The 13,035-nt window shown below is 67.1% G+C and overlaps 3 protein-coding genes across 4 annotated transcripts; 2 read left to right on the forward strand and 1 right to left on the reverse strand.

The window, feature by feature from the left end:
* Positions 1-831: 831 nt before the first annotated feature.
* On the forward strand, positions 832-6,477 carry BCAR1 (BCAR1 scaffold protein, Cas family member). Of its 2 annotated transcripts, XM_085234611.1 has the most exons (7): positions 832-1,045; positions 1,803-2,492; positions 3,057-3,206; positions 3,381-3,485; positions 3,742-4,890; positions 5,056-5,145; positions 5,394-6,477. In XM_085234611.1, the coding sequence occupies exons 1-7, from the start codon at positions 1,034-1,036 to the stop codon at positions 5,907-5,909; spliced, it is 2,712 nt and encodes a 903-aa protein (XP_085090737.1). In that variant the 5' UTR covers positions 832-1,033; the 3' UTR covers positions 5,910-6,477. The 2 variants fall into 2 exon arrangements, with proteins under 2 accessions (XP_085090737.1, XP_085090736.1); XM_085234610.1 differs by lacking the exon at positions 832-1,045 and having other exon boundaries at positions 1,287-2,492.
* Positions 6,478-7,915: 1,438 nt separating this feature from the next.
* On the reverse strand, positions 7,916-9,810 carry LOC109365201 (chymotrypsinogen A-like). Its single transcript, XM_085234615.1, has 7 exons — positions 9,682-9,810; positions 9,481-9,584; positions 9,165-9,244; positions 9,007-9,085; positions 8,415-8,595; positions 8,196-8,329; positions 7,916-8,096 (listed from the first exon to the last, which is right to left on the reverse strand). Exons 1-7 carry the CDS (start codon positions 9,749-9,751, stop codon positions 7,935-7,937), a joined length of 810 nt encoding a protein of 269 aa, XP_085090741.1. The 5' UTR covers positions 9,752-9,810; the 3' UTR covers positions 7,916-7,934.
* A 1,099-nt stretch (positions 9,811-10,909) lies between these two features.
* LOC100544825 (chymotrypsinogen A-like) lies at positions 10,910-12,926 on the forward strand. Its single transcript, XM_085235227.1, has 7 exons — positions 10,910-11,038; positions 11,136-11,239; positions 11,416-11,495; positions 11,575-11,653; positions 12,065-12,245; positions 12,331-12,464; positions 12,564-12,926. Exons 1-7 carry the CDS (start codon positions 10,969-10,971, stop codon positions 12,723-12,725), a joined length of 810 nt encoding a protein of 269 aa, XP_085091353.1. The 5' UTR covers positions 10,910-10,968; the 3' UTR covers positions 12,726-12,926.
* Positions 12,927-13,035: the final 109 nt, after the last annotated feature.

The raw sequence follows: 13,035 nt of genomic DNA on the forward strand, positions 1-13,035 counted from the left end.
CCACGCAGGGCCCAGTGCCACCCCTTCCCCTCACAGCGGTCCCACAGAGCTGTGCCTCCACTCGGTCCTGGGCTGGGCTCACTGGCATGTCATGGAATCGTTGAATCATAGGATGGTTTGAGTGGGAAGGGACCCTAAAGGCCATCTGCTCGCACTCCCTGCGCTGAGCAGGGACACCCACAGCTCCAGCAGTGCTCACAGCCCCGTTCCCTGACCTTGGCTGTCTGCAGGGATGGGGCAGCACCAGCTCTGTGTGCAGCCTGTGCCACCGCCTCACCGCCCTGAGTGCGAAGAACTTCTTCCTCAGCTCCGACCCAAATCTGCCCTGTTAGTTTGAAACCACTTCTTGTGCTGTCACTGAAACTGGGTCCTGCAGCACCTTCCCCATGTCCGCTCCACGTGGAATTTCCCTTAACTTTTCCTTTCGGCACCGAATTTCCTCGGGGCTGCTCGGGGAGCAGCACGGAACGTTCCTTGCGGGGATGGGACACCGCGGTGCCCGGCTGGGACGGCAGCCGGTCGGTGACCCTCGGAGCCGCGCAGCTCCCCAGCTCCCGGTGCGGCCCCACGCCGTCACCGCGGAGCGGAAGCCGCCGAGTTCCGCCTGCGGTCTGCGGACGCGACCGCAGCTCCACCGCCCCCGAGGGGACGGACGGCTGCGGGGCGGCATCGCGGCCTCGACGGGCAGCGCCCAGGGCGGCCTCGTGCCTCCCACGGGCAGGAAAAGCCCTAAAAGGGCAGGGAAGCCCCGACGGACGGCGATAGGACCGCCGGCCCCGTCCCCGAGCCCGCCCCCCCCGGCCCCCGGCGCGGCCCCGCTCCCTCCCGCCGCAGCGCCGCCTCCCGTCGGTGCGGCGCAGCCCATGGGCGGGGCGGGGCCGGCGGGCCCGGGCTGGCACGGCGCTGGAATGATCCCTCCGGCGCGGCCGCCGCCGCCGCCACCGCCATCCCGGCCGGCCGCCCGCCGCAGGCCCCGGCTCTCCGCATCGCAGTAGGGCCGCGCTCGCCGCGGGGCCGCGCCCGCCGGGCGAAGATGAACTACCTGGTGAGCGGGGTCACCTTGCGGGGCGGGCGGCGGGGGCCGGGGGGAGGCCGGGCGGCGGGGGGCCGGACCGGGCGCGGCGGTCGGCGCGGCTCCGCTCGCAACGGCGCGGCCGGACCCCGAGCGCCGGGAGCGGGGGGGCCGTCGGGCGGGGAAGGGGCGGACGGGGCCTCCGGGAGCGGATCGCGGCCCCGCCGTCAACGCCACCGCCCCCCCTCCGGCCCCGGGGACGGCGTGCCGCGTAGAGCCGCCGGTGGCGGTCGGTGCCGCCCCTCCGCTCCGGGCACGGCTCGTCCCGCGGCTGCGGGTGACGGGGATCGGGGGCCGCTTCCATTGCGGGGCTGCGGAGCGCTGCCGGGCGCGCCGTGAGCACGGCGGCAGGAGGGCACCGAGGGCGGGAGGACCGCACGGGGCACCGCGGCATCGCCGGCGGGAGGGGGCCGGCAGCGGGCACGGACACACACGCGTGCCCCCCTCCCCACACACACACGCGTGCCCTCTGCCCGCCCGGCGGCCGGGGGGGAATTCTCTGTGCGGGCTGAGTCATCTCCATGGCACTTCCTCCCCGGCGGGAAGGGGAGGGAAAGGCAGAGGAGGTCCCCGAAACCGGGAGGCGCGGGGGGTCCGTCCCCTTCCCGGCACCACCTCCGGGAAGGATGGGTTGAGCGAGGAGGAAGAGCGCCGGGGCCGCGTCGGGTGCCGGGCAGCCCTATGATCCGGGATGACTCCCGACTCGCCCCGGCGCGGGGCTCTCTTGCAGAACGTGCTGGCCAAGGCGCTGTACGACAATGTGGCCGAGTCGCCGGACGAGCTTTCCTTCCGCAAAGGCGACATCATGACGGTGCTGGAGCGCAACACGCAGGGCCTGGACGGCTGGTGGCTCTGCTCCCTGCACGGCCGCCAGGGCATCGTGCCGGGGAACCGCCTCAAGATCCTGGTGGGGATGTACGACAAGAAGCAGCAGCAGCAGCAGCAGCAGCAAGCGGCCGGGCTGGGGCAGGGCCAGGCGCCACCAGTCCCACAGCCCACGTTGCCCTACCACCACCAAGGGGGGTACAGCCCGCTGTCGCCCGCCTCGCAGTACACCCCCATGCACCCTTCCTACGTGCCCCAAGGGGACAATGTCTACTTGATGCCGGCTCCCGGCAAGGGGCAGCAGGGCCTCTACTCGGGCTCGGCGCCCACCGGACAGTTTCCCCCGGCTCCGGCCAAGCAGCCTCCAGCCTACCCGAAGCAGACGCCGCCCCACGCCTTCCCCAGCGCCGGGCAGGAGATCTACCAGGTGCCCCCGGCCCTGAGCCAAGCGGCGGACGCGTACCCTGTGGGCTCTGCCAGCCCCCCCCAGGATATATACCAGGTTCCTCCCTCGGTGGCACAGGCTCAGGACATCTACCAGGTGCCCCCGTCTTTGGATGCGAGGAGCTGGGAAGGGTCCAAGCCGTCGGGAAAGGTGAGACGGGGCTCTGGGTGCAGTGGTGGGTGGGTGCTGTGGGGCTGGGAGTTGCTCGGGCTCCGATCTGTGGTGTGGGCTTACGGAGGAGGGGGAGGAGACGGCCCTGATCCAGCGAGTAAAAGGGGCCACCGAGCGCCGGTGCCTCGTGGCCAGGGCACCCCTTTGCTTGAGAGCATCCCACAACCTCCTGTGGCTGCCACGCACCACATTGCACCGAGATGCGGGCAGGGACCTGGGCACATCCTCCGGGCATCGGCGGGTCCTTCGGTACCCAAATTAATCTCCAGGTCACCGTTTCCATTCGCGCAGGGCGGCCGTGCCGGCTGGGCTTTGTCTCTAGCCGAGGCTCGCTGCTATAAATAACCGGTGATCTCATCTCCGTCCCTCCGGCGTCACTGCACTGAGCGCGGTGACAGCGGCGGGCTGGCCGGGGAGCGCCCTCGCGTGGGCGCCCGGCGCCCGGTGATCGCAGCGTGCCGTTCCGCATCCGGCACCGGGATGGGCTCGGAGAGGGCAGGAGCAAGGGGATGCGCCGGGCTCAGCCCTTCTCCTCTCTCCTAGGTGTTGCTGCCCACGCGCGTGGGGCAGGCGTACATCTATGACTCCCCCAAGGGCGAGCAGGATGAATACGATTTTCCCCGCCACCTCCTCTCCTCGGGCTCCCAGGAGATCTACGATGTGCCGCCCGTGCGCGGTGCGCTGCCCAGCCAGGTCAGATGGAAAGTGGGGCTGCTTGTGGGGCGGCTTGGAGGGCTGCGGGTTGGCAATGGGGTGACAGGCTGCGGGGATGCGGCACCCAGTGCTGGGCTGAGCCGGGGTCCCCGCTGCGTGGGTGCTGGGGCCGCTCTCCTGCCTCTGACACGCCGTCCTGTCTCCTCCCGGCAGGTCTATGACACCCCCCCCATGGCAGTCAAGGGTCCCAATGGGCAGGACACGGGGCAGGAGATCTACGATGTGCCCCCCAGCGTGGAGAAGAACCTGCACCAAACCGTAAGTTCCATGGGGAAAACTTGTGCACCAAAAGAGACACGTGAGGGTGGGGGTGCTGCTGGGCTGCGGCGTGCGCATCTCCTTCCACGTGCCCATGGCATGCCCAGAGCCAGTGCTTACGTGCAACAGGGTGCAGCCAGAACCTTGGGCACGTGCAGGGCTCTGCCTCCCTGCCACGCGGCGGGCACACGGGAGCGGGGCTGGTGTGCACGAGTGGCTCCAGCTGCACTGACGCTGCCTGGCGGTGCCCTTGCAGGTATACGACGTGCCGCCCTCCGTCAGCAAGGACGTGCCGGACGGCCCCATGCGGGAGGAGACGTATGATGTGCCCCCTGCCTTTGCCAAGCAGAAAGCCTTTGAGCCCCCCCGCCATCCCCCGGTGCTCACCCAGCAGGAGCCCTACCTGCCGGAGGATGTCTACGATGTGCCACCGGCAGCCGGGAAAGCCGCCCCCGAGTCTTCGCTCTCCCACGAGATCTACGACGTGCCTCCCAGCCTTAAGAAGCTGGGGGGGTCAGCCTTCCCCTCGCAGGAGGTGTACGACGTGCCACGGGACCTGCACGCCCCCGGCAAGGGCTCGGTGGACACGGAGGGTGAGTACATCTACGATGTCCCGCCGCAGGTGGACCGCGAGGCCAAGGCGGCTGACACCAAGCGTCTCTCGGCCTCCAGCACGGGCAGCACCCGCAGCAACATCTCCACCTCCTCGCTGGACACGGTGCCCGTGAAGGAGCCGGCCAAAGGGCCCGGCAGAGAGTTCTCCATGGACTTGGACGCTGCCATGGAGATGCTGGCCAAGCTCCAGCTCGGCGTCAGCGGCGCCGTCTCCTGCCTCATGTCCTTCATCAGCACCAACTGGCGCAGCCCCGAGCACATGGAGGCCAACGCTGCCGGCATCCGCGGGGCGGCCGAGGGCGTGCAGGCGGCCCTCCGGGAGCTGCTGGAGTTCGCCCGGGGGGCGGTGGGCAACGCCGCCCAGGCCTCGGACCGCTCGCTGTACGCCAAGCTCAGCAAGCAGCTGCAGAAGATGGAGGAGGTCTACCAGGCCCTGGGGCGGCACAGCCAAGCTCTGGATGCGTGCCATTGGGCCCCCAGCGCCTTGGTGGCTGGCAAGCCGGGCACGGATGACTTGGAGCTCTTCGTCATGTACTCGCGCGGCGTGCCTGATGACACCAAGCAGCTCGCCTCCTTCCTGCATGGCAATGCTTCTCTGCTCTTCAAACGGACAAAGCCGGTGCCCGAGGGCAATGGCCACGGGCCCACACACCCCTCTGACAAGGCCAGCAGCATCCAGTCGCGGCCCCTGCCCTCCCCGCCCAAACTGCTAGCACAGGAGTCACCCGAGGGCCCATATGAGAACCACGAGAGTGGCTGGATGGAGGACTACGACTACGTGCACCTCCAGGTGGGTGCGGGCTGGGGGCACCCTGTGGCACTGGATGACATGGATGGGCTTTGTGTCTCCTCGCCCTCCTGCTGCGGCCCTGGGAACCGAGGGCATCCTGATGTGGGGCTGCGGAGCTCAGGGTTTGTGGTTTGGCCCCTTCTCATGCTTTTTCCTTACTTTCAGGGCAAGGAGGAGTTTGAGAAGACGCAGAAAGAGCTGCTGGAGAAAGGCAACATTATCCGGCAGAGCAAGGACCAGCTGGAACACCAGCAGGTAATGGGGCTGGGGAAAGGGCACGGCTCAGTGGAGACCCTGAGGTGGGGAGGGCAGCAGGTTTAGGCTCCTGCTCCCCATGTGCCCGTGGCCGTGAGTCCCCCATGGCTCTGCGCCGCACCGTCTGGCTGTCCTCTGATGCCAGAGGGGATTGGGGCACTGGTCCCATGCAGCATCCCTGGGACGCAGCCATCGCCGTGGGGCTCAGACGCCGCCCTGCCCGTCCTCACACCCATCTCTCCCCACAGCTGAAGCAGTTTGAGCGTCTGGAGCAGGAGGTGACGCGGCCCATCGACAACGACCTGTCCAACTGGAGCCCTCCCCAGCACTATGGCCCTGCGCGGGGCGGGGGGGCCCTGTGTGCTGCCGACCGCCAGCTGCTCCTCTTCTACCTGGAGCAGTGCGAGGCCAACCTCACCACGCTCACCAACGCCATCGACGCCTTCTTCACTGCCGTCAGCACCAACCAGCCCCCCAAAATCTTCGTGGCCCACAGCAAATTCATCATCCTCAGCGCCCACAAGCTCGTCTTCATCGGCGACACGCTGTCCCGCCAGGCCAAGGCGCAGGACGTGCGGCACAAGGTGACACACTACAGCAACCTCCTGTGTGAGATGCTCAAGGAGATCGTGGTGAGCACCAAAGCTGCCGCGCTGCACTACCCGTCACCTGCTGCCTCCAAGGACATGGTGGAGCGCGTCAAGGACCTCGCCAACAGCACGCAGCAGTTCAGGATGGTGCTGGGCCAGCTGGCCGCCATGTGATGGCCCTGTGCCGCTGCCCCCCCGCGGCCCTCTGCCCGGCGTAACAGACCTGTACATAGAGACTCACGCAGGGCTGAGGGGCCGTGGCCGTCATCCCCTTCCCTCCTCTTCCTCTCAACGTTGGTTTCAGAGCCACGCTCACAGTGCCAGGGGTGCAATTTCTCCCTGCTGTGTTCGTTCATCTGCTCCAGTTGAGATGGGGCTGGCAGTGGGGCTGCCCCAGTGCCCTGGGACGACGCTGCAGGCTCCGTCGGCACATCAGCCAGCTGATGTAGCGCTGTGGCACAGACAGACCAAGCCAAGGAGCGGCGGCGAGGAGATGAAGAATGCTGTCCTGAGCAATGGGGGAGGGGGTGAGGGGCAGCCAGGGGGGATGAGGGGCTCGAACCTTTGCATTTCAAGTCTTGGTGGTTTTGCTGTACCGGCTGTAACTGAAATGCAAACCGACATTGGTGCCTTCTGAACACTGGCGAAGCTTCCTCCGGTTCCCGGAGCCGTGGAGTTGCAGCCGCCCCCAAAACTCAGCCCCCTGGTCCCACAGCAGCATAAAGATTTGCCTAGAAATGCCCCTGGTGCCTGGCTGTGTGTGTGTGGTGCTGGGAGTGGCACCCTGTGGGAGCAGCTGGGGTGTCCTGTCCCCAAAAAGCAGCAGTGCTGGAGCATGGCTGGGATGCTACACGCTTTATGATAGAGCAATAACATGGGCTTGCTCATAGCATCTTGATGTGGAACAGGACGTGGCAATGGCCATGGGCACAAGCAGCAGCCAAGTTGCAGTGCTGCACAGCCCACAGCCACCCACATTTTGCTGTGCTCATCTGGCACCTACACCCAGGCTGCAATGAAGCTGCTGTGCAGAGGGAGGCAGTGCCAGGGCAGTGGGTACCATGGTAGCCTTGGGCCACAGGCACCCAGAGTCGGAGTGTGGGCTCACAGGGCTTGCTGCAGTGCCCCAGCATGTACCTGGTGCACAGGACAGACCTGACTCTGTGCATCCACCCCCTGCCCTATTCCTGTGCTCCTGCCTCGGCTCCCACTGTGACCCCCAGCCCTGTTGCTGTGTGCCCAAGTGCCAGTCACCGTCCTCACTCAGGACCCAGCTGCATCCCGCACCGTGGGGACCACAACACCCGTGTGGCACCAGCCCCATCCCTATCCCTGCTGCTCAGCTGGGCCACGTTGGGAGCCTTGCAGCTCCAGGAAGAGCATGGCCACCTCTGGCAGCTCCAGCTGGCTGTAGTGGCTGCAGGTGCCCACCATCATCTTGTCCAGGAGCTCTGCTAGGAGGAAAGAGGCAACCAGAAGATCTGTAGGGCTGTCCTGTCCGTGTCCCCATCTCCTGTCCTCATGTCCATCCTGTCACTGTTACCTTTCTCTTCCATCGTGTTCCTTCCCTGTCCCCACCCAATAATTGCCCATCCTTTGCCCGGACCTGTCCCACCAGCCCTCCCATCCCTGTCCCATCTCCACCCAGGCCCTGTCTGTGTAGCCATCCCTATCACCATCTCATTTGTATTCCACGCATCCCATCTAACCTTGTACAATTCCAGTGGTTCCCATGGCTGCCATGTCACACGGTGGGGCGTTTGCTCGGGGTCTGCAATGGGGTGAGGGGACCCCGTGTGCCCCAGGGTCAGCAGCACTGCCGGCACATGGCACCCCTGGGGCTGGGAACCCCGGGGACACCTCAGTGACCCCTCTGGGTCCTTCACAGACACTTCAAGACCCTCAGTCCCATCCCCCCAGCTGCAGCACCACATTCCCCACCGGCCCCAGTGCACACAGCGGTGGAGCCTGGCCCTGCGTCCCCTCCGTCCCCTCCGCCGGGCGTTAAGGTGGCTCCATGCGCTGCACAGCACTGCGCTGTGCACTGCCTGCCCCGCTGTGCTGCACGTGTGTCCCTGTGCCACCAGCACCAACCCGTGCTCAGTGGCCCTGCCCTGCGCGTGGGGATCAGAGCGCAGCGCTGCTCGCCTGGAGGCAAAAAACAAAGACACGTTGGGGAAATTAAGCTTTATTTGGGACTCAGTTGGCCGCCAGCACGGAGTCGATCCATTCGCGGAGCTCGGTGACACGAGCGTAGACAGCGGGCACAGAGGTGGAGCAGGTGCTGCTGCCCCACGAGACGATGCCCACCAGCGTCCAGGCGCCGTCCTTCTGGCACACCAGCGGGCCCCCGGAGTCACCCTGCGGGCAGAGGGGTGAGGATGCGGCTGCGGAGCCGGGGGGGCCGCGGGCACGGGGAGCCGGGGGTTTGGGGCTGCGCTTTGGGGCAGGGGCACCCACCGAGCAGGAGGAGGCTCCATCGGCCCCGGCGCACACCATCACGTCGTAGATGCGGAAGCCCCAGTACTGCTTGCACTGCGCGTTGGTGAGCAGGGGAAGGGCCGCTTGCTGCAGGATGGCCGGCGTGTTTGCATCTGTCGGAGAGCGGGAGGCACCCATCAGTGCCGGCTCAGCCCGGGGCTGGGGGTAAAGACGGGGAGGGGGCCACGGCCACGGTACCGTTGGCGTTGAGGAGCCCCCAGCCCGTGGTGACGCAGGTCAGGCCCCCGGGGAAGTCGTCGGTGGCCTGGGGCAGGCAGACGGGCGCCACGCGGGCGTTCAGCTGCGCTGGGGTGGCCAGCTTGATCAGCGCGATGTCGTTGCGGATGGTCAGCGCGCTGTAGTTGGGGTTCCGGAAGACCTGCGGCAGCGGCAGCACTGACAGCGCCCGCACCCCGAGTGGGGCACTGCGTGCTGGGGGATGCATGGGGACCCACTGTGCTCACAGCTGCCCTGGGGGTGGGGACCACAAAGCCAGCGCTGGAGGGGACCCCAGGACCCAGGCAGGGATCCCATCAGCACGGGGACTGATGGGGGCCCGCTGGGCAGAGCTCCATCCTTGCGGAACCGGGGATGGCACTGGGACCCAAACCCGAGGGCCCAGAGGGACCCAGCACCACGAAGAAGGACTCTGTGGGGATGCGAGTCCTCATACAAAGGGGAATGAGGACCATGAGAGGACCCAACCCCGTGGACGTGGGGCACCCATCCCTGCAGCGCCGCCAGCACTGAGCTCGGCACCTGCAGGCACGCGGCCCAACGCTGGCAGTACCTTGGCGACGCCCAACCTCTGCACATCACTGGAGGCCGTCTCCTGGTCGTACTCGCCCAGCACCACGGTGTCGGTGGTCCTGGGCAGGGCAGGCGCTGAGCCCCGGGAACACGGACAGCCCCGGTTCCGCGTCCGCCCCAAGGCTGCCCCACGCTTACCTGACCCCACAGTGGGCAGCGGTGACCACCCATTCCTCGCTGATCAGCGACCCACCACAGAAGTGGAAGTTGCCATAGCGCTGCCGGAGAGAGCGGCTGTCAGCCCCACAACCGTGTGGGCCCTTCCCCATCTCCATTCCTAGCCCCTTCCCCATTCCCATCCCCTTCCCCATCCCCATCCCCTTCCCTATCCCCATCCCCATCCCCATCCCCATCCCCATCCCCATCCCCATCCCCATCCCCATCCCCATCCCCATCCCCATCCCCATCCCCATCCCCATCCCCATCATCGCCACCCATTCTGGTGGGCGCTCACCTGCAGGGACACCTGCCAGGGCCAGGACCCGGGCACCGCCGGCTCCCCGTTGACGATGCGGTTGTAGCCGCGGATGACGGGCGTGATGGCAGGCACGCCGCAGCCTGCGGGACAGGGACAACCGTGGGGCCTCGGCCACCTCAGCCCCGCACCCCAAACCCCGCCCCGCACCCCCCCGCCTCCCTGCCCTGCCCCACGCACTCGGCAAAGAGCGGGTGGCACGGGCAGAGCCCACCAGCGCCAGGCAGCCCAGCAGCCACAACAGAGCCATTGCCACTCGCAGGAGACAGGCTGGGCACGGGGCACAGCGCTTCTTATGGCCGCGGCCCTGCGCTGACCTTGTGCCGTGACCTCCAGAGATAGCACGGCACCGTGTGGGACCGGCACCTGGCACCACGGCCGTCATCCACCCCTGGGAACTGCCCCAGACTGCTTGGATGGGGACCAGCCACTGCCAGGCGGCCTTCCTGGAAACGTCCCCAGTGGGCACCGTGCCTGTGTGCACCCACTGTGTGCTGGGTGTGCCTGGCAGCCTGCTGCCCGTGATGGAGGTGGTCCTGCTTCCGTGCACAGGTCTGCCGCAGCTGAGCTACCACTGCTGTAGGACTGAGTCCCTGCATGGTGCTTTGGCCAGCACAGGAGTTCAGCCTGCTGCATTTTGTCCTGAGAGTCAGAGCCCTGTGGTGTCACTCTTCCCTCATGCAGCGGGGATCATGCTCCCAGGGAGCTCTTGGTCCTCCTCATCCTTGGTTTTGGGTCTCTGTGGTGTCCACAGCACCCAAGGACTGGGTTCTGTCCCTCTGATCTCCACCATCGATTGGATCCCAAAGCTGTCCCAGCTGTCCTATGCCCAGTCTAGGGCAGTCCAGCAGAGCCCTGAGCATCATCCCAAGGTGCAGGCCAGCAGCTGCTGCAGGAGAACATCACCCTTGGTGTCCCCATGGTCCCTGCTCCCAGCACTGCGCTGGCTACCTGTGCCGTCACTCCCATTTGCACCATGCAGAAGTGCTTCCCAACGTGCAGAGGGAGCCCAGTACTCAGTGCACCAGATCTCAGTCTATTCCTTGGAACCACACTCACATCCTGGCTCAGTCCCCATCAACACCAGGGACACCATTCTCACTGTGGTGGCAGGGAACACAGCCAGCTCACACTAAGCTGGTGCCCAGCAGCACAGTGTCCACCACGGACACAGGAAGCAGGACCACCTCCATCACGGGCAGCAGGCTGCCAGGCACACCCAGCACACAGTGGGTGCACACAGGCACGGTGCCCACTGGGGACGTTTCCAGGAAGGCCGCCTGGCAGTGGCTGGTCCCCATCCAAGCAGTCTGGGGCAGTTCCCAGGGGTGGATGACGGCCGTGGTGCCAGGTGCCGGTCCCACACGGTGCCGTGCTATCTCTGGAGGTCACGGCACAAGGTCAGCGCAGGGCCGCGGCCATAAGAAGCGCTGTGCCCCGTGCCCAGCCTGTCTCCTGCGAGTGGCAATGGCTCTGTTGTGGCTGCTGGGCTGCCTGGCGCTGGTGGGCTCTGCCCGTGCCACCCGCTCTTTGCCGAGTGCGTGGGGCAGGGCAGGGAGGCGGGGGGGTGCGGGGCGGGGTTTGGGGTGCGGGGCTGAGGTGGCCGAGGCCCCACGGTTGTCCCTGTCCCGCAGGCTGCGGCGTGCCTGCCATCACGCCCGTCATCCGCGGCTACAACCGCATCGTCAACGGGGAGCCGGCGGTGCCCGGGTCCTGGCCCTGGCAGGTGTCCCTGCAGGTGAGCGCCCACCAGAATGGGTGGCAATGATGGGGATGGGGATGGGGATGGGGATGGGGATGGGGATAGGGAAGGAGATGGGGATGGGGAAGGGGATGGGGATGGGGAAGGGGCTAGGAATGGAGATGGGGAAGGGCCCACACGGTTGTGGGGCTGACAGCCGCTCTCTCCGGCAGCGCTATGGCAACTTCCACTTCTGTGGTGGGTCGCTGATCAGCGAGGAATGGGTGGTCACCGCTGCCCACTGTGGGGTCAGGTAAGCGTGGGGCAGCCTTGGGGCGGACGCGGAACCGGGGCTGTCCGTGTTCCCGGGGCTCAGCGCCTGCCCTGCCCAGGACCACTGACACCGTGGTGCTGGGCGAGTACGACCAGGAGACGGCCTCCAGTGATGTGCAGAGGTTGGGCGTCGCCAAGGTACTGCCAGCATTGGGCCGCGTGCCTGCAGGTGCCGAGCTCAGTGCTGGCGGCGCTGCAGGGATGGGTGCCCCACGTCCACGGGGTTGGGTCCTCTCATGGTCCTCATTCCCCTTTGTATGAGGACTCGCATCCCCACAGAGTCCTTCTTCGTGGTGCTGGGTCCCTCTGGGCCCTCGGGTTTGGGTCCCAGTGCCATCCCCGGTTCCGCAAGGATGGAGCTCTGCCCAGCGGGCCCCCATCAGTCCCCGTGCTGATGGGATCCCTGCCTGGGTCCTGGGGTCCCCTCCAGCGCTGGCTTTGTGGTCCCCACCCCCAGGGCAGCTGTGAGCACAGTGGGTCCCCATGCATCCCCCAGCACGCAGTGCCCCACTCGGGGTGCGGGCGCTGTCAGTGCTGCCGCTGCCGCAGGTCTTCCGGAACCCCAACTACAGCGCGCTGACCATCCGCAACGACATCGCGCTGATCAAGCTGGCCACCCCAGCGCAGCTGAACGCCCGCGTGGCGCCCGTCTGCCTGCCCCAGGCCACCGACGACTTCCCCGGGGGCCTGACCTGCGTCACCACGGGCTGGGGGCTCCTCAACGCCAACGGTACCGTGGCCGTGGCCCCCTCCCCGTCTTTACCCCCAGCCCCGGGCTGAGCCGGCACTGATGGATGCCTCCCGCTCTCCGACAGATGCAAACACGCCGGCCATCCTGCAGCAAGCGGCCCTTCCCCTGCTCACCAACGCGCAGTGCAAGCAGTACTGGGGCTTCCGCATCTACGACGTGATGGTGTGCGCCGGGGCCGATGGAGCCTCCTCCTGCTCGGTGGGTGCCCCTGCCCCAAAGCGCAGCCCCAAACCCCCGGCTCCCCGTGCCCGCGGCCCCCCCGGCTCCGCAGCCGCATCCTCACCCCTCTGCCCGCAGGGTGACTCCGGGGGCCCGCTGGTGTGCCAGAAGGACGGCGCCTGGACGCTGGTGGGCATCGTCTCGTGGGGCAGCAGCACCTGCTCCACCTCTGTGCCCGCTGTCTACGCTCGTGTCACCGAGCTCCGCGAATGGATCGACTCCGTGCTGGCGGCCAACTGAGCCCCAAATAAAGTTCCTCTCCCCTAAGATGTCTTTGTGTCCTTGCTGCAGCCCTGGGCTGTGCATGGCTGGCCTGAAGCAGGACATGTGGGTGGATATGGGGATACCAACGGAGGTGTGGGGACACCTGGGTGGGTGTGGGTCTTTGGCCGGCTGGGCATGGAGACACCAGGTTGGGCACAGGAACAGCTATGTGAGAGGAGACGTGGGGATGTGCCTGCTGTGTGGACAGCTGGCTGTAATGTTGTGGGGCCCACCAGGCGAGCAGCGCTGCTCTCTGACCCCGACGCGCAGGGCAGGGCCGTGTGGC

This window comes from Meleagris gallopavo, chromosome 13 (assembly GCF_905368555.1).
Source record: "Meleagris gallopavo chromosome 13, MGAL_WU_HG_1.1, whole genome shotgun sequence".
In the NCBI taxonomy this organism is placed as follows: domain Eukaryota; kingdom Metazoa; phylum Chordata; class Aves; order Galliformes; family Phasianidae; genus Meleagris; species Meleagris gallopavo.